Source organism: Heterocephalus glaber, unplaced genomic scaffold (genome assembly GCF_053883595.1).
Source record: "Heterocephalus glaber isolate CG9 unplaced genomic scaffold, H.glaber_assembly_v1.0 deba00001572, whole genome shotgun sequence".
NCBI lineage: Eukaryota > Metazoa > Chordata > Mammalia > Rodentia > Bathyergidae > Heterocephalus > Heterocephalus glaber.
Window position 1 is genome coordinate 21,001,997 of NW_028258357.1, and position 17,873 is coordinate 21,019,869.

Genomic DNA, 17,873 nt, shown 5'->3' on the forward strand with positions numbered 1-17,873 from the left:
CGGAGCGGAGCGGGTGCTCTGAGTTCACCAGTCTCGCTGTGGCTAGAGTATCCCCAGAGGCTCACTTTGGAGCTCTGACCCCCACTGTGAGATACTAAAGGGTGCAGATGCCATGGCCTTGGTCTTTAGAGTCTAGGCCTTTTGGGCTGGGGATGTAGCTCAGTGGTGCCACGCCTGCCTGGCAAGCTCAAGGTCCTGAGTTCAAGTCCTGATACAAAAAATTCCTAGAATCCAGCCCTTTGGAAGTGATCAGAGTGAGATCAGGTCATTAGAGTGGAGCTGTGGTGATCAAAGGAGTCCTGGTGGCTCTCTAAGGAGAACGAAAGAGGACAAACAGACACACATGCATGCACGCACACACACACTCCCTCCTTGCTGGGTGGCACCCTGTGCCACCTCCGGCCCGCTAGGCTGAAGGCCGTCACTATGCAAGGCCCTGGATCCCCAGACTGGGAGCTAAACGTTCTTTCCTTTATGAATCTGCTGCCTGGGCACTCCTAGAGTAGCTCACAGCTGACCCTGCAGCCCCCTTCCTCCCGAGCCTGCTGATCTGTTTATGGCCTTTCCTAAGCTGGCTTACTCAGACCAGAGAGGCAGCCTTGACTGTTCACTGGCCTCAAGGGCCCCTTCCCAGCTGAATTCTGGGGGCCGGAGCACTTGCACTATCGCGCGGGGGCGCGGTAGATTCGGGTCCCAGCCGAGGCTGCTGTCTGCTGGTTGGTTGCACTTGGTTTGCTGCAGAGGTGAGACCCAGTTCCGCAGGAAAGCAGCCACGTAAGTCAGAGCCGACAGCTGATCGCCATCGCCAGCGCGCAGCCGGGAGAGGAGAGGATGGGCAGTAGCCAGGCAGGGTTCCTGGGGTCGCCTGCACAGGTCGTGTCGTCCAGGAGGGGCGCGGACGTCTGGGCCTCCTGGTGGCAGGACGGTGCGATGGTGCACACGAGCTGTGCACACGGGGGTGTAAGCGGAGCGCACGGAGGGACGAGCGCGGGGCGGGCGGGGGTGCCTGAGGAGGGGAGCGCGGCCCCTCCGTGTCCCGGTTCTGCTGCCTCGGAGCTGACGCCACCTGCGGGCTGGTGTGGCGACAGACACAGTCGTTCCTCAGAGATAACTGGGCGTGTTCCGTCCGTCTAGGTTCCCCGCTTTCTCTCTGTGCCCCGGTCCCCTCCCCTGCTCGGTCTGAAACTGTCGCCTTCTCTCCCGCAGATCTTCACGACGCTGTCGGTGACCAAGCGCTCCGGGGGCAGCATCCTCCAGTCCGGCTGCTGAGGCTAAGCCCCGGTGCGGGTGCCGTCGACTCCGAGCCACCGGCCGGGCCTGGGAAGGCACCGGGCCTGGCCGGCCATGGAGGCGGCATCGCACCCGCACCGGGGTCGCGGACTCGCGGCTGCGCGCAGCGGCACCGGGGCTCCGGCGCGCCCATGACGTCACCAGCCCCAAGCCCTCGGGTGGGCGGTGACCGAGCACTGCGCCGGCGGCGGACTCGCTGCGGCACCCCCTGCCCACGCCCCTTGCCGACCCTATTCTTAGCTCCACGCGGGGGCAGTGACTGTAGCGGGCAGAACGTCCGCAGGCAGCTTGTCCCGGCGCCACACGTGCCTAACTTGACCAGCTTGGCGCCCGAGGCGCCGCCTCGCGGGCCGTGGTTAATCTGCCGGTCTGCGGGGCCGAGACCCTCGCGGAGAAATTGCCTGCCTCACTTAACCTGCTGCCGGGCGGTGGGCTCAGCCCTAAGCTGGACACACGAGGTGCCCGCTGCTCCGCCGTGTCCTTCGCTCCGCAGGGAGGTGGGCCTTTCCGCACTTAGGGTTCACAGTGCGATCGTTCTTTCAAGGAAGCTCTTAATATGGTAAGTTATTTTTGAACACAGGTGGATGTGAAGGATTTTGACTCAAAACCCAGTGGTTTTGACCTTTTCTGTTGAATGGGCGACTGGCTGGCGGGTTTGGGCAGTGCCTGTCCTCACTGTCCTAGCTGGGCCGAGGACTTCGGCCTCCTGCTGCAGTTCTGGGCCCCTCACCACCGCCTGCCGTGCAACAGCTGCCTCAGAGCCCGTTTCTGGGCCACTTCAGGGACCCGAGTCGGCCCGGCACCTTGGGCCACCTGCGTGTGTGAAGAGGACGGAAAGGGCAGGGTGAGGCCGTCCACCGCGTTCCCTTTCATTTCTGTTTTCAAGAGCGGCTCCCCAGGCTGCCAGCGCCCGAGAGCAGGCAGCAGGGGTGCCAGGCCTGAGCGTTAGGGTTCCCTGGGGTGAATCCTGCCCGCCAGGAGGACCGAACTGCACACACTGCCCCGTTCCACTCTGTCATCGCCCGCTGTACTGTGACTCCTGAAATTCCATGTATTTTTATTACAAATCTTTGGGAAAAGAAGAAACACGAGCCATTAAAAGGTGTTCACACCCACACGCGTGCCTTCTTTCGTGAGGAGGGTCGGGGTCTTGCGGTCTTTGTGCTGACGGCAGCTGCCGGGCTGCCCGGGTCCTTAGTGGAGTTGGGATGACCCCTCGGCTGCCCCATGTGACCCAGCTGACCTAGTCTCGGGAGCGAGACCCCAGCACCAGCGTCTCCCGCTTCCCCACGGAGTCCCCCGGTCGTGTGGGGTCCTTTCTCCCCCGTAGTACTGAGAGGACTGGGTCTGCGGTGTGGACGGCCGGGCCTGGGCCCGGGCCCAGCCCCAGCCCCAGCCCCTGGCAGTAGTGAGGTGTGTGCAGGCAGTGAAATGCAGAGAGGTTGCCCGCCACTCTCAGATCTGTGCATCGAGTCTTCCCAGCCCCAGCCCCCCCCCCCCCCCGCCCCGAGCTGTGCCTCCTTCACACCCGGTGACGTCCTGCCTCTGGGAGTGGGGTGCTGGGCCTGCAGCACGTGGTGCCTCTTACAGGCCTGGGGGAGGGGGTGGCCGATTGCCCAGGCCTACAGGTTGCTGCCCAGGAAGTTTCTGAGGACAGAGCCAGGGCTGGAACCCAGCCGGTCACCTGCTACCCTGCGCCTGTTTCCCTGACAGGAGCTTTGAGGCGGTAGAGTCGCGCCTGGGCCCTGACCACTTCAGCTCACCATCAGACTGGCGTCTACACGGCCACCATCTGCAGCGTCCTCACATTGCCTGGCCGCTCTTGCCTCTGCCCACTGCCTTCTACACAACAGCCAGAACTGTGCAGCGTGCTGAGGACCGGACTTGGGCAGGGCCTCAGCGCTGGGCTAGAACTTGTGATCCTCCTGCCTCGGCCTCAGAGTGCTAGAATTACAGGTGTGTGCCACCACACCACTGGGCTGTCGCCAGCATTTCATTGCTCAGGTTGCCCTGCCCAGAATCCCTGAGGGCTTCTGAGGCCGGTAATTGGGCCCTGCAGACCCTGGGCTCCCTCCTGCTCTGCCCCTGAGCACTGCACGCCTCATCACCTGCCCTGCGTCGCTAGCAGCCTGGCCTCTGCCCACAGGGCCCTAGTTGTCGGGCGTGCTGAGCTGCTCAGCAACAGTGCAGACTGCCTGGCAGCTGGCAAGCCGTGTGCCGGGTGTCTGGAGGAGGCTGGCATCAGTGACCCACCCTTCCCTGGTTCGGTGCCATCCAGGCCTTGATGACCCCCACAGAACACAAGCAGCAGGGTGGGCTCCGCTGCGGTGTAACCCTGCAGTTCTCAGGCATTCGGACACAGGCGGGGACTCTCCCACCCTCTGTCTCAGGCCTTGAGGGTTTGTTTTATTGTTTTCCCAGTACTAGGGACTGAACCTAAGGCCTTTACACCGCACTACACCCCCAGCTCTATTTTGAGACAGGTTCTCATTTAGTCACAAGTTGGCCGGGCTCGGCTCCAGCTTGCCATCCTCCTGCCTCAGCCTCCCAGTGGTGGGATTGCAGGTGTGTGCCACCATGCTGGGCCAGGCCTTTGGTTTCGAACCAGAACTGCACTGGTTTCACTAGGCCTTCACCTTGTGCACGGACTGCGGGACTGCAGGTCGGCCGTCTCAGGAGCTGATGCCTTAGAAAGGCCCGGGAGCAACTCGGGCGATCTCTGTTGCTGGTGGGAGCTGCTGCGGCTACTCTGGAAAACACCCGGCGTCACCAGTGCAGACCCTGGGGCGTGGCAAGGGTCCGCACAGGAAGGTCCTTTCCACTGTTGGTGACACCAAGCAGCGAAGCCCGCGCTAAGGTGCGCCCCCTGGTGCCCATGCCTGGGAGCAGCTCCCGCTTCCCCCTGACCCCGGAAGTTTTGTGAGCGCCCAAACTGCGTGCTATGGGCGGAAGCAGAAGGGCCCCAAACTAGGAGGTGGAGGCCCTGTATCTCAAAGGGAAGGGCAAGCCGCTTAGCAGGAACTCCCGGAAAGTGGGTTCGCTACTGGCATAGCTATGAAGTCGGATCTTTCTTTGTCCAGACCCCTGCCATGTGCGCGTTAGGCGCAGGCCCAGGGCAAACCGCGGACTCTGGGTGGCGGTTGTCAGCGCTGGGCCTGGGAGCTGCGCCTCGGGTGCAAGGTGCTGATGACGGGGTGCCTGCGTGGCACACTCCTGCACACGAACCCTCGCACCGCTGACCCAGGAACATTCGGGAGCTGCCCGCATGCGGACAGCCGCTCCGGTCGCTGGCTTCTCGCGCTGTGATGCGGGTGTGGGGCGGGGCGGGCTGGAGTTGGTCAGCAAGGAGGCATCAAATCAACACGAAGAGATGGCAGCTTTTCTCGGCCAATAATGAACTAGCCGAGAAAGAAATCAGAAAACAATTCTATGCACGATAGCTTCCAAGAACAAATCACCTAGGAATCAACCTAACCAAGCAGGTGAAATACCTCTGCAATGAAGATTAGAGAACTCTGAAAAGCAAAGTGGAAGATGCTGGTAGAAGGTGGGACACCACCATGTGCAGGCGTCAGGATCGACACTGAGTGACCACAGTGACAGTCTTTGAATGATCCACAGGTTCAGTACAGTGCTCATCAGAGCTCCTGTGGCAGTCTGCACAGGACTACAAAGAATGGCCCTGAATTTCTCATGGAAACACAAAAGGCCCAGACTAGCCAAATCAATCCTAAGCAAAGTCAGATGTGGTGGCGCACGCCTGTGATCCCAGCACTCGGGAGGCTGAGGCAGGAAGATTATCACGAGTTTGAGGTCAGCCTGGACTACACAGTGAGGCCCTCAAAAAAAAAAAATCCTAAGCAAAAAGCAAAGCTGGAGGCTTCACAATACCCAATTTCAAACTAGACTGCATCATAGACTACAAACTATACAGATCCATAGACCACAGTAACATGAACAGCAAGGCATTGGCACAAAAATAGACACATAGACCCATGCAACAGGACAGAGGACACAGAAACACCCGTGTTAACCTTTTTAGCCACTAGAGAAATGCAAATCACTGGTCATTCACCTCAGCCCAGTCAGAATGGCTGTCACCAAGGACACAGACAGCAATAAATACTGGCAGGGGTGCAGGGGGAAAGGGACCCTTGACACTGCTGGGGGAATGGAAGTCAGGGCAGCCACTGTGGAAATCTATACGGAGGTCCCTGAGAAAGCTAAGCATGGAACTGCCACACTCCCTTCTGTACCCTGCCTGGTGTGTATGCCAAGGAAGGAAAGCCAGTGTGTTATGGGGACACCTGCACAACCATGTTTATCGCAGTACAACTCATGGCGGCCAAGATGCAGAACCAGCCAGGTGCCCATCCAACAGATAAATGGATAAAGACAGTGTGGTGTCTATACACAGTGGAGTATTACTCAGCTATAAAGAAGAACATGATTATGTCATTGCAGGAGAATGGATGGAACTGGAGATCGTCAAGTAAAGCAAAATAAGCCAGACTCAGGAAGGCAGGGTTCCATGCTTTCCCTAATATGTGGAATCTTAAGAAAAGAGGAACATGGAAAGTAAGAGGGAGACACTTACTAGACAAGAGGAAAGAAATAAGGGAAGAGTGCCAAGGATTTAGCTCAGTGGTTCCGGCGTCTGCCTTGCAAGCGCCAGGTCCCGAGTTTGATCCCCAATACCAAAAAAAAAAAAAAGAAAGAAAAGAAAAGAAATGAAGGATGAGGGGCAGAAAGGAGGGTAAAAGGACGATGCAGATGATGAAAATATATGCATGTAGTCCAAACCAAAACCCCATTATTTTGTAAAATGAATAGGCACTAATGAAACATTTCAAAAAGTGATATCCAAGTGGATTACTCCAAGTGTTTCTGGCGCAAGTGACAAATGTCCACTAACAGGGCCTTAAGCCAGTAGATGTTTATTTCTCTCACAAAAGGAGAAGCTGCAGGCAGATGCTAGGGCTCTGGGTCTGACACTTTGCAGGTCTCTCTTTCCCTCACATCACAAGACAGCTGCTGTGCGCTAGACATCACATCATGGAAGGGCCTCCTTACCTATCACACACCCGTCCCAGCATTCCCTGGGACTCTTTTGCTTTGACCTCATTGGCCAGATTTATGTCCCATGACTTGGCTTGCCGCAAGGGCGTCTGGGAAAGTGAGTTTTTAGCATTTACAGTCTGTAGGGCCAAGAGCAGTGTATCTCCGTGTGTCCCGCAGGGGCTCCCGAGGCAGGGGAGAGTTAGTCTTTGCTCTGTGTCGCTCTCCTCCTTGGGCTTCGCCTCTCACCCCAGTGCCTGAGCTGTAAGAAGACTGCGTGTGTGAAGAGCTCTGTGAGGTGCTGCACAAGATGGGATCACTGTGGATGGCCAAGGTGGACACGTACGGGGTGCGGGGCGGGCGGGGGGCGAGTGAGTCCTAATCGCCCGCTGCGCTCCCCGGTCCAGACCCCGGGATTGGGCGGCTCGAGTGCCTGAACCCCAGGCGCTCACTCCGGGCAATCGGCTCAGCTCAGGGCTTCCGGGACCCAGGCAGAGACGCGGGTTCAGATCCTCCCCACTGCGGCCGTCCCGTCCTCGGAAATCTGGCGTCCCAAGGTTTCGTGGAGAAATCAGAGGACGAACCCGGACGGCCAGCCGCCCAGCATCCTGGTCCTCAGAAAGGTTGGGACGAACGGGCGTCTTAGGGCTCGAGGGGGCCGCACCCCGAAACCCCCAGGCTGGCCCACACTCGCCTACCCACCTGCTGTGCGACATGGGGCTACGACGAACCCCTCCGAGCCTCAGTTTCCTCCACTGTAAAACGGGGGTGATGACATCAGTTAACTTCCTGCGTGGTTGCTATGGAGACTAAATACGTTCACACAGGAGGGAAGGAAAGTTAATGAGCAAATCAGGTAGGAGCTGAGCTGGCTTTAGGCAAGGCAGTGACAGCGAGGCTGCGTCTGGAACTCGCTGTGTCCCGCTGGGGACTGGCGCGGGAGCCATCGCAGGGCGGGCACGGGAGGCGCTGGGTTTTCCTGGCTGTGACCAGCCTCCCGGAGGCTCAGGGTCCCAGCGGGCAGCACCACGCGGGTCCACCAGGCAGTGTGCGCTGTCGGTTGTGGCTAAGTGCAAAGTGCACCGGGTCCCTCCGCCGCCCCTCTCTAGGGTTTTTAAGTCCCCACCCCGGGGAAGCACAGCCGGGTCTGCAGGGCTCTCGGCAAAGGGGCCCCCGCAGGACACTTGGGCAAGGGCACTGCAGCCCTCGTGTGGCTCTCAGGGGTCCTGTCCCCATAGCTGCCCCTCCCCAAGGACAGAGTGGGGCAGGCCTGGCTCCCCACAGCTGCGATGCAGTGCGGTTAGTGGCGCCACTTCCAAAATGCACCCTGGTCTGGGGACACGCGGGGGCTTTCGTGCAGTCTTTCTACAGGAGTGACTTCCATGTGCCACACAGGATGCCAGGGTGGGACACGAACGGGGCACGGGGCTCCTCCCCGCTGTCTCCCATGGGTGGCATCAAGCCTGGGCCTCTCAGTTTAGGGCTCACTAATAAAAGATGGAGCAATGTGGTCCCCATCCTTAAATCACTCCCAGCTGGGACAGGGAGGTGACAAGCCAGCCTGAGGAAGCTCTGCTGGTGGCCTGTCCCTCGGGGACACGGGAAAGGCCATCCCTGGGGCAGGGGAGGGCATGGCTGGGTGCAGCCCAGAGAGCTGGAGGGTGCACCCCCCCCCCGGGCGGGGACAGAGCGAATCCGGTTGGGTCCTCAGTCAAGGACGGTTACGTGGAAGACTCGAGTCCTGTGACGTCCAGGGCGCTCTTGTCCTTCGCTGTCTCTCCAGTCGAGGGGAAGTGGGGGAAGAGGGCTCCTCGTGTCTGGCCATTCTGTCCCGCTTCCTGGTGTGTGACCCACCATGAAGGACCCGGCTGGGGCACTGGCTCTCCCTGGGGAACACAGCCCAGCACACACAGGGGACCCCGGGAAGCCTGCAGCCTTAGCCTGCCATTTCCTGACCCCGAAGAGCCCCCTCTTGGTTGTCCTCAATCAGAAAATGCAGCCGCCTGCAGCCTTGGGGGCACCATAAGGTTGTGGTCCATTCCTCCCTGGGGTGTGCGGGTTCCCCGCTTCCATAATGATTGTTGCCAGCCAGGTGTGGGGACTCTCACCTGTAATCCCAGCACTCAGGAGGCTGAGGCAGGAGGGTCTGCAACACATCTCCCTTTCTAGTTTGTGTGCTTCTTATTTCATCAGCTAGAATGCCAGCATTGTTTCGAGGCACAGTGGACATCTCTGCCTTCTTCAGTCTCATGGGCAGAGCATTCCATCTTTGACTATTAGTAGGTCAGCTGTAGTCTTCTGTAGATATTCTTTATTAAACTAAGAAAGTGCTCTATTCTCACTTTTTTGGGGTTTTATCACGAATAAGTATTGCATTTTGTCAAATACTATCACTGCCTTAATTTATATGGCCGTGTAATTTCTCTTTTTTAGCTTGCTAATATGTAGATACATTGATTGATTTCCAAACATGTACTCAGCCTGGCACCAGAGGATAAAGCCACTTGGCTGTGGTGTGCAATTCTTTTATATGTTGCTGAATTCTCTTCGCTGAGACTTTGTTGAGAGTGTTGTGTCCATATTCATGAGGGATTGTGGTGTGTAATTTTCTCTTCTGCACCATCTTTGGCTTTGAAACAGTCATGCTAGTTTTCTAAAATGAGTCGAGAAGCGTTTCTTCCTCGTCTGTTTTCTGAAAGAGAATGGACCACGACGGTGTTAATTCTCTTTATTCTCCACAGAAGCCATCTGGATCGGGAGACTTCTTTTCTGGTGAATTTTAAATGACAGATTCAATTTCCTTAACAGTTGTAGCTACATTCAGATTATCTAGCTCCTATTGGTGAGTTGTAGTCATTTGTTTTCCCAAGGACCTGGTGTTTTATCTGAGTCTCGGATGAATGTGTGCTCTCAGCGATTTAAAATCCACTGTTTTCTATGGGCTCCGCCCAGTGAACTGAGCTGCGGACTCGGGCATTCATCCTGCTGGACCCAGACAGCGTCCTGGACGCTCAGTCGGGGTCCCGCGTGAACTCACCCCTGAGTGTCCTGGCCCTGGGAGCCAGCGGCCCTGGAGGTCGCCGCGCAGCTGGAGGGCAGGGCCGCTGGCTCCGGGTACGACCACCAGGTGGCGCTCGGGACCCGCGGGCAGCTCGGCCCGGCCCGGCCCAGCGTCCTCCTCGGGCGCCCTGCGGGCCGAGGCTGCGGTTGCGGAGGGGACGGAGCCAGGGGCTCGGGGAGACGCCGGGGACGCTGAAGGGCTCGCCCTGGGCTGCACCCTCCCGAGATGGCCCTGTGCCCGCCGCGCTGGGAAATCCAAAAGGCGATTTATGATGGCACGGGTTTATTCGCTGCGGCTGGGGAGGCCGGAAGTGCCCAGCCTCCTGCTTCCGGGGCCCCGTCCACGCTAGCTTCAGCCCTTGCGGCCACGTTGGGCCCGTCCAGACACCCGGGCCCTTTTCTCACTTCAGGGACCCTCGTGACAGCTGCAGATCCCCTTTCACCACGCGTGGGGCACTATCCCCAGGCTTCAAAGATTCCAACTGGGGCCTCTTTGGGGGCATCATTTAGCCTCCCGCAGTGGGAGAACAGATGTGGTCATACATCAATTAATTAATTGATTTGGTTTTTGGAGACAGGTTCTCACACTGTGCAGCCCAGGCTGGCCTTGATCTCATGGCGATCCTCCCGCCTCAGCCTCCCGAGTGCTGGGATTACAGACGTGCACCACCACGCCCAGCTTCAGATGGGGTTTTTAAAAAAAGACAAGAAAGGTTTGGGAAAGGGCTGTGCGTACTTCTATCTTTATATCCCTGGTGTCTGAATATTTGTGGTGTCCAAATTCGTATGCTGAGCGCTCAGTCCCAAAGATGCGGGTGTTAGGGGTGGGGCATTTGGGGGACAGCCGGGTGCAGATGAGACCACGAGGGTGGAGGGCCCCCCCCCCCCGGTGGACTCGGAGGCCGTATAAAAGCAGCTCTTCTGCCACGCCATGACACAGCAGAGCCAGGGCCAGCTACCAACCGCGCCCGGGGCTTCAGCGCAAGGAAGCCAATTTCTGTCTCTTGGAGCCGGAGCCGCCGGGTCCGTGGCGCCATGTGACAGCACAGAGGCGAAGACAGCAGTGTGGGCGGCTGCCCTTGGCCCGGAAAGAATCTACGGACCCAACGAGTGACCCGGTGGCCGTGACCGCTGCTCGGGCTCCAGTTCCTCGCTGCTCCTTGGGCCGGGGCGTGACAAGGGGCCACTTTCTCCTGGGGTCAGTGGCTTGACCAGCGCACGGGAAGAGGGGAAGAAACTCAGAAAGTTGGGGGTGCCAGTCCCTGTGGCGGAGCCCCCCATTCCAACGGAGACAGTGCGGCCTTGAACTGCCTGTCTTTGGGGTCCAAGACCGGTTCTGTGTCAGACTCTCGCCGTCCGCGGCGCCCTCTGCTGGTCTCGCCGGCGAGCGCAGCTGTGCAGCCTCTCGAGCTGCAGGACGGAGCACGTGTGCCCGTCGTCATCCTCGTGTAAGGGCGAGCACGTGTGCCCGTCGGCCCCAGGAGGACAGCGGAGGAGCGGCCTCTGCTGACGCCCGGCGGCAGGGCTCGCTGGGTCGCACCAGCAGACAGCGCAGCTGCCGCTGCCGGTGGGCGAGGGTGGGCGAGAGTGACTTGAAACCTGGTTCATGTCCGTGATCGCTGTTTCTCTTCCACCGCCTTCTCCACTTCTTCCTCCCTAACAGACTGGGGGGCGGGGGGCTAGAATCCCTGCCGGGGTGAGAGAAAGAAGCGGGGAGTGGGGAGAGAGCCCAGGGTGCGCCTTTAGAAGCGAACCCCGTGCCGTGGAGACACCTGAGGGCCTCCCCAGGCTGCGGCCTTCTCCCCCTGCTTTCAGCTTCAAGGCAAACGCATGTCGGAGACCCGGGCGACAACTGTGCTGCCGCCGTCCGCTCGGGCACAGTGCCTGGGGCCAGCTGAGGGCCTGGCACCGTTGGGCAGCGCTGGGCCGGCCGCTGGTGCTTGGTTCAGGATCGGACCCGAGACCTCTGCCTGCCTCGGAGGAGCTGTTCTTCTCTCTGCCCGCACTGGAGAGGAGATGAAGATGAGAACAGGTGTGGGCTTGTGAAGGCGCCGAGCGCTACAGGTCTCATTGCCGGGAACAGGGAGCAGCGTGAGGAAACCCCAGGGCTCTGGTCAATGAGCTGCGGTGCATCAGTTAAAAGCCCGCTATGCTATTATTCAAAATCGTGGCGCGACTGCAGAATGTGTGAAAGGCTGACAGAGTAACATTAAGAGAAAAAGCATTCACAAAGCTGTAGATATATATATAGTGATTATGGCTATGTAAACATTATGCAGGTTTATAAAAATTAAAATTAGAAGGCCATAATTAATGAATGAAAATGGCTTGTTGTAAGACTGCTGGGATTATGAGTGGTTAAAAATATCCGCACCCAGTTTTACAGCGGACTCTATTCCATTTCTCCCACGGAGCCCTCAGTGAGTGCTCAGGGCCGAGCTGGCTGGTGGCCTCCAAGAGCACAGTACCCACTTTCTTTGGCTCGAGAGGCAGAGCTCCCAGGCTGAGGAGGGCACGGGGTCCGGATTGAGCTCTGGGAGTCGCTGCCTTTGCTCCCCTCCCAGCCCCCAGGGGACTTCGTCACTGTCTTTTCACTAAGATGACACCGCAGCCCCAAGACCCGAGGACACCTGGCTGGGCCTCGTGCCCGGAAGTGCATACTGCACAGCCCAGCTGGGGAAAAGCCCGGGTTCCCCCTCTGACCTGCACATCCCAGGAGAAGCTGGGATGAGGCGCCGTGTGAACCTCATCTGGGTCAAGACGCAGCGGCCATCTGAAGAGCGTACCCTTCCAGAAGGACGGCTTCAGTGTGCCCAAAGGGTGCGTGGGAGTGGCTGCTTTCCATCTGCCCAGGGTCAAAGCTCTCCACTGCACCATTTCCAGTTGCTCATAATCAGAATGAAACAATCTTAACATATTTCGTTGATTCTAAGAGGCCATCCCACACGCAGGATTTTTGCAGGTGTGTAATTAGGACACATCCTCAGGGACCAGGCATGGTGGTGCACACCTGTATCCCAGCACTCAGGAGGCTGAGGCAGGAGGATCACCGTGAGTTCAAGGCCAGCCCAGGCTACATAGTGAGACCCTGTCTCAACTCCCCCCATCACCACCCAGAGTCTGTCTTTTTATTATTTTGCAGGGGGGATCGAACTTGGGACCTTGCGCTTGTGAGGCAGGCAGCGGAAACCCTGAGCTAAATCCCCGGCCCTGGGCCTGTCTTTCATCAGTGCCTTATAGTTGTTGACACAAGGTCATGACACAGTTGTCATTGACTGACATCTCATTGCCAGCTGCGACAGAATTTGAGAATGAGCTGCAGGGCCAGACTGGAGGCCCGGTGTGAGCAGCACTTCCCATCAGGGCTGAAGGCGGTGAGAGGGCGACGCTGGGTTGAAAGTGAACACTGAAGAGACTGAGTTGAAAAGCATTAAGAAGATGTGGGCTCTGTGAGGAGGTCTGGGCATCACTCTGTTTCACTCTTACTTCCTCTTTGGCTGTCCCCAAAGGGACTGCAATACGTCTAAGCAGGTCCAAGAGTTCTTCCAGTGTAGCTCAGGAGTAAAGTGCTTGCTACCAGGAGCAGGGCCCTGGGTTTGAGCCCCAGCACCACACACTCAAGTGCTTTCAGTAAGCCTAAAAGACTGACCCGGGGGTGGTGGCGCATGCCTGAGGTCCCTGCAGTCAGGAGGCTGAGGCAGGAGGATCACCACGAGTTCAAGATGAGCCTGAACTACACAGTGAGACCCTGTCTCAAACAGGCAAACAAATAAATAAGAAATGTAAAAGATAAGGAAGCATATCATAAGGTAGCAACACTTTTTCTGTCTTAGTGGTGCATATATAACATAATAGCGTGTGTTATAGTATTAAGTTCTTGGTACTGTCAGGAGTAATGCTACATAATTTTGGGGAAAAATCATTTGGTTAGCCTAGTTCTCCTGCCTACAGGCCAGCTGTGGCATTCCGAGACATAATTCCATTTTGGCCTCTGGTCACAACTGAGACCTCAATGATCCGGTGATGCTGTGATTCTCCAGGACAAGATCACACCAGCTGAAGACATCCTGGGAGGAAGAAATTCTTCATCTGCATAGTTCCTCATTGATCTAGGAATTCTGCTGCTCTCCAGTCATCTGTTATATCTGTTTCTCCCGAGGTACAGTAAGCTTCGGGCTTTTGTCTTTGCTGTCCAGAGCAGCACTGATCAGACCCAAAGCTTGGCTTCTTCTCCAAGTCTCATTTTTCTACTCTTCCTGTATAATAAGTTAATTCACCTTGTGCTGCTGTGGCTCGCAGGAGACTAGGACTCACTGCAGAGGTTCTAGTAACGTCCCCTTTCCCTGTTCCCTACGTGATACTTTAGCACTGTTTGTTATTCATTGACTGAAAAAAGGAAGTGGAAATTTTCATAAATGATTTACAGCATTATTTGGGTATTAAACCAAAGGCAGCTATATAACCAAGAAAAATGTGAACTTGAACTAATTCTATAAGGAGATCACAGCTAGCAGATTTCTGGTTTCTTGGTCACCTTCAGACAGAAGCCTCAGCCCCCGGGGTTGAGCGATCCTTGCAGCGCTGTGGAAAAGTTTGAGCAGCTTGGCTTCACAAAGACACCCTTGAGCCTCTGGCCATCAGTCAGGGAGCCATGAAACACGGCGCTCCCTTAGTCCCGGGCTGCCGTCCAGCGCTGTCCACCGGGGCTGTGGCACCCCATGGAGAGGCCCGGGGGCTGCGGTTTTAAAGGTCGAGTCAGAGACCACCCTGGAATTTTGAGGCCCAATGGAGCCTTTGCCCAACCTCATCTAGTTCAGGGTGTAGGGCCGAGGGCCGGGCATCAGAGCTGCTCGGGCTGACTTGGAGGAGCCCAGGCTTCTGAGGATCCGAGGATGGAGTCTGCAGATCTTGAGTAAGGTTTTCCTTACTGTACTGAGCTTTCCGATGAAGAGAATCCATTTCCGTATGTTTTCATATTCATTCACTCAGCAATATATATATATATATATATTTTTTGGTACCGGGGATCGAATTTGCAACCCTGCGCTTGCAAGGCAGGCACCAGAACCCCTGAGCTAAATCCCTGGCCCATTCAGCAATATTTTTGAGGGGCTCCAGTGTGGGAAATACAGCCACAAACACGTCCCTGCCCTCTCGAAGCCTGTGCACAAGCCAAGCAGATTGTTCACGGATGAACACACTGTCGAGACTGGACGGTGACCAGGGCTGCAAGGAGGGAGGAGTCATGGACATGCATGAGATGTCGAGGAGGACTGGCAGATCCCCAACAGTGACGTGGAGCAGATAGTGAGGTCTGCAGGGGCCTGGTGGACCGGACATACTCTGTGACAGGAGAGAGCGGGAAGCTCGCAACACCGGGCCACGGTCCCTGCCTGCCAGGACTCCTGTCCCTGTGCGTTCTCCTCCCCCGGGCTGGGCAGGACTTGGAGCTGTTTGAAGTGAGCAGGGTGTGGTGATGCTCACAGGATTGCCTGTCCTCTGGCAGGAGGTTTGGTGGCTTTCTTGGCTCACAGGCTCCAGGAAGCCTGAGCGGCAGAGGTGACACAAGGTGGGGTCTGAGGGAGCTGAGCCCTCGGCCAACAACCTGGAAGAACCCAGGAAGAACTGAGCCTGGAACAGGTCCTGCCCCAGTCAGCAGTGGGACTGCAACCCTGAGAGATCCTGAGCAGGCACCAGGGGTGGGCTTGGGTTCCTCCTCCTGGCAACCATGAAGTCGCAGTGCGTGTTTGAAGGGTTAAGTTTGGGGGTAATTTGTTACTCAGCAGTAACACAACGGATGCATGAGGAGCTTGAACAGCTCCAAGAGTAAAATCACCATTTATCATATTATCAGATAGAGGTAAAAGGTTTTTTCAGTAGAAAAGTCTCAAGTTTGGTTTGGAATATATACGATACACACATATTTCTGCTTTTGTGATAGTGCATCTCATGAATTTTTCATATGGCATTTGGCTCCTAATATATATGCTGTGTATCTCTCCCTTGAACTACTTTAAAATAAAGCTAATTAAGATAGCTTCAAAATCCAGATTCTATAATAATTCAAGTCATAATTATTTCTGTAAACAAAGAGCACTACATACGGTACCGTGCGGGTACATCTGTGTCTCACTTTTAGAGTTTCTTTATCTTTTTTTACCGTTTACACAAAAACCATGATTAAATTTATTTTGGGCTTGGTATGTAGCTCAGTGATTCCGGTGCCTGCCTCAAAAGTGCAAGGTCCTGAGTTCAATCCCTGGTACCAAAAAAAAATTTATCTTCATATATCTATAAAGGAAAAGACTTTTAGAGAAACTAGACAGTACAAACTATTACAGAGAAAGAATGTTTTATTTTTGGAGTTTGAGGACTCATTTATGTGTTGATAAAGTCATTTCCTGTTAGAAGTTTGTCCGTCATGAAGTTTAAATTATGGTGGCCTAAGTGGACATCCAGGTAAGATGTGGAACCAAGAGAAATGAAGGAGGGAATGTTGACAACTGTGGAGAATGAGACTAAAGAAGTGAGTGTGCCACACCATATGATGCTCATGCCCCCATCTTTCTCGCTGAGAGAGCACCACCGTGATTCTGGGTCTGATGTCGGGTGGCCGGCTGGTGCAGAAGGTGGCTTACAATTATCTCGGCCATGTTGGGAGTTCCATGGGGAGTCCTGCCCATGGCTGGTTCGGGAATGGCACGTGACACCACTCTGACCAGGACACGTGAAGGAGCTCTTCGCTGTCGCACCGCTGGGAAGGGTTTCTTTGCCCTGTAAAGGAGACCACTGGGTGGAATCTTTCCTTTTCCCCTCTGGACACTGCTGTCTCCATGTATTACCAGGGCAGCCATCTTGGGACCAGGGCAGCCATCTTGGAACCCTGGATGGCGTCAGGCCGAGATGGCTGAGCAAAGACAGGAACTCAGTCCTTGGGGCTGCGTCACATTTACCAGTCCTGGAACTGCCACATTCGGGGACTTGTTTTTTTATAGGAGGTGGGACACTTCCATGTTGAGTTGGATTTTGTATTACTTGCAGCTAAAAGCCTTGTAAGGGAAACAGGAAAGTTCTAGAAGACCAGATTTTCAGGCTTGGTCAGAGGACTCATTTTCCAGGAAGTTCAGAAGGAGAAGGCGTGGGGACTGGGAAAGTGAGCAGAACAATGACCAGAGCTTGGAGCACATCAGTGTCTGAGGACCCTGAGGCAAAGATGCACACTGCAGGTCTGGGGTCAGGAGCGAGGCCTTCACAGCAGGCAGAGCCATGGGCCCTGCAGAGGGCAGCTACAGTCTGGGCTCCAACCAGGCTGAGGCTGGGCTTTACCTTCCAATGCTGGCGTCCCCGTGGCAGGACACGGTACCCTCCTGGGCCTCCATTTCCTTGCTTCTCAGAGGGTCGTTCTTGCCTTAGTGTTCACGGAACAGGGATTCTTCTCTCGGGAGTCACAGATATGCTAGGTCTTCGCCAAAGCCAAAGTGTCTTCCTTCACGCCGGGTGGACCCACCCTGTGTCAGTGCCCTGCCCTGGTGGGGTCACCCGGCTGGCGTCTGACCAATGCGGCACGCGGGCCCACCGAGCAGAGACACAGCGCGGCCCTCAGGGCTCCGTGGGCCAAGGCGCCTCTCCAGTGAGGAAACCTGAGTTCCTGATGCCCGGTGGGGACTCCCTCCCCCATCACGGCACTGGATGTTCCGTGAGCAAAAGTGACCGGGGCCACAGTGGCCGAACAGCAGCGGCCACCCGCACCTCTGACCTGCAGTGTCCAACATGTCGGACAGGCGGGTGGTTTGGGTGGCGCCCAGGCAGGTTTGAACGTGACTCGGCTCGGGTCATTTCATACTCGAGTCCTGGTCATCTGCGCTACTATAACAAAGCACCACAGGCTGGGGGCTCAGAGGGCAAACGCTTGCTTCTCGTTGTCCTGGTCGCGGGAAGTCTGAGCTCAGGGTGCGTGCGCACTGGGGTTTGGGGAGGGCCCTCTTGAGATGCACACTGTTGTCTTGGCCTTGAGTCCTCACACGGTGGGAAAAGAGCCAGGCAGCTCCCGGGCCTGTTTATAGGGCACAAATCCCAGTGCTGTGGGCCCCACCCTGCTTACCCGGTCACCCTCCAAAGGCCTGGACTCCTGATCCCATTGCACTGGGGGTTGGGGTGTTGGGATTTCAGCCTGTGAGGCTTTGGGGTACACAAACATCTCCTTGCACACACAATGTCCTCGTCAGCCTTATCATTTCAGAGATTATTATTTAGGGCAGATACTGGCTTACCCCAACTGTCTCAGCGTAGGTAAGAGAACATTTCAATAACAGAACAGGTGTTAGGAGAAATGGCGAAATTTGCAATGGTAGCATGTGAGCATGTGGACGTACACACACACACACACACACACACACACACACACACGCCTGCACATCTACTCGGTGAGGCTGCAAGGCCACAATCCTGTGATGCACTTTCCGGTT

General features: G+C 56.3%; 1 protein-coding gene across 12 annotated transcripts in view; it reads left to right on the forward strand.

The window, feature by feature from the left end:
* Txnrd1 (thioredoxin reductase 1) overlaps positions 1-2,405 on the forward strand; it is a 92,124-nt gene extending 89,719 nt beyond the window's left edge. For all 12 annotated transcript variants that reach the window (XM_087192731.1, XM_013072257.3, XM_087192729.1 and 9 more), the window contains one exon: positions 1,207-2,405. In XM_087192731.1, the coding sequence (XP_087048857.1) occupies positions 1,207-1,275 (69 nt within the window). In that variant the 3' untranslated portion in view covers positions 1,276-2,405. The remainder of the gene's footprint in view (positions 1-1,206) is intronic.
* Positions 2,406-17,873: the final 15,468 nt, after the last annotated feature.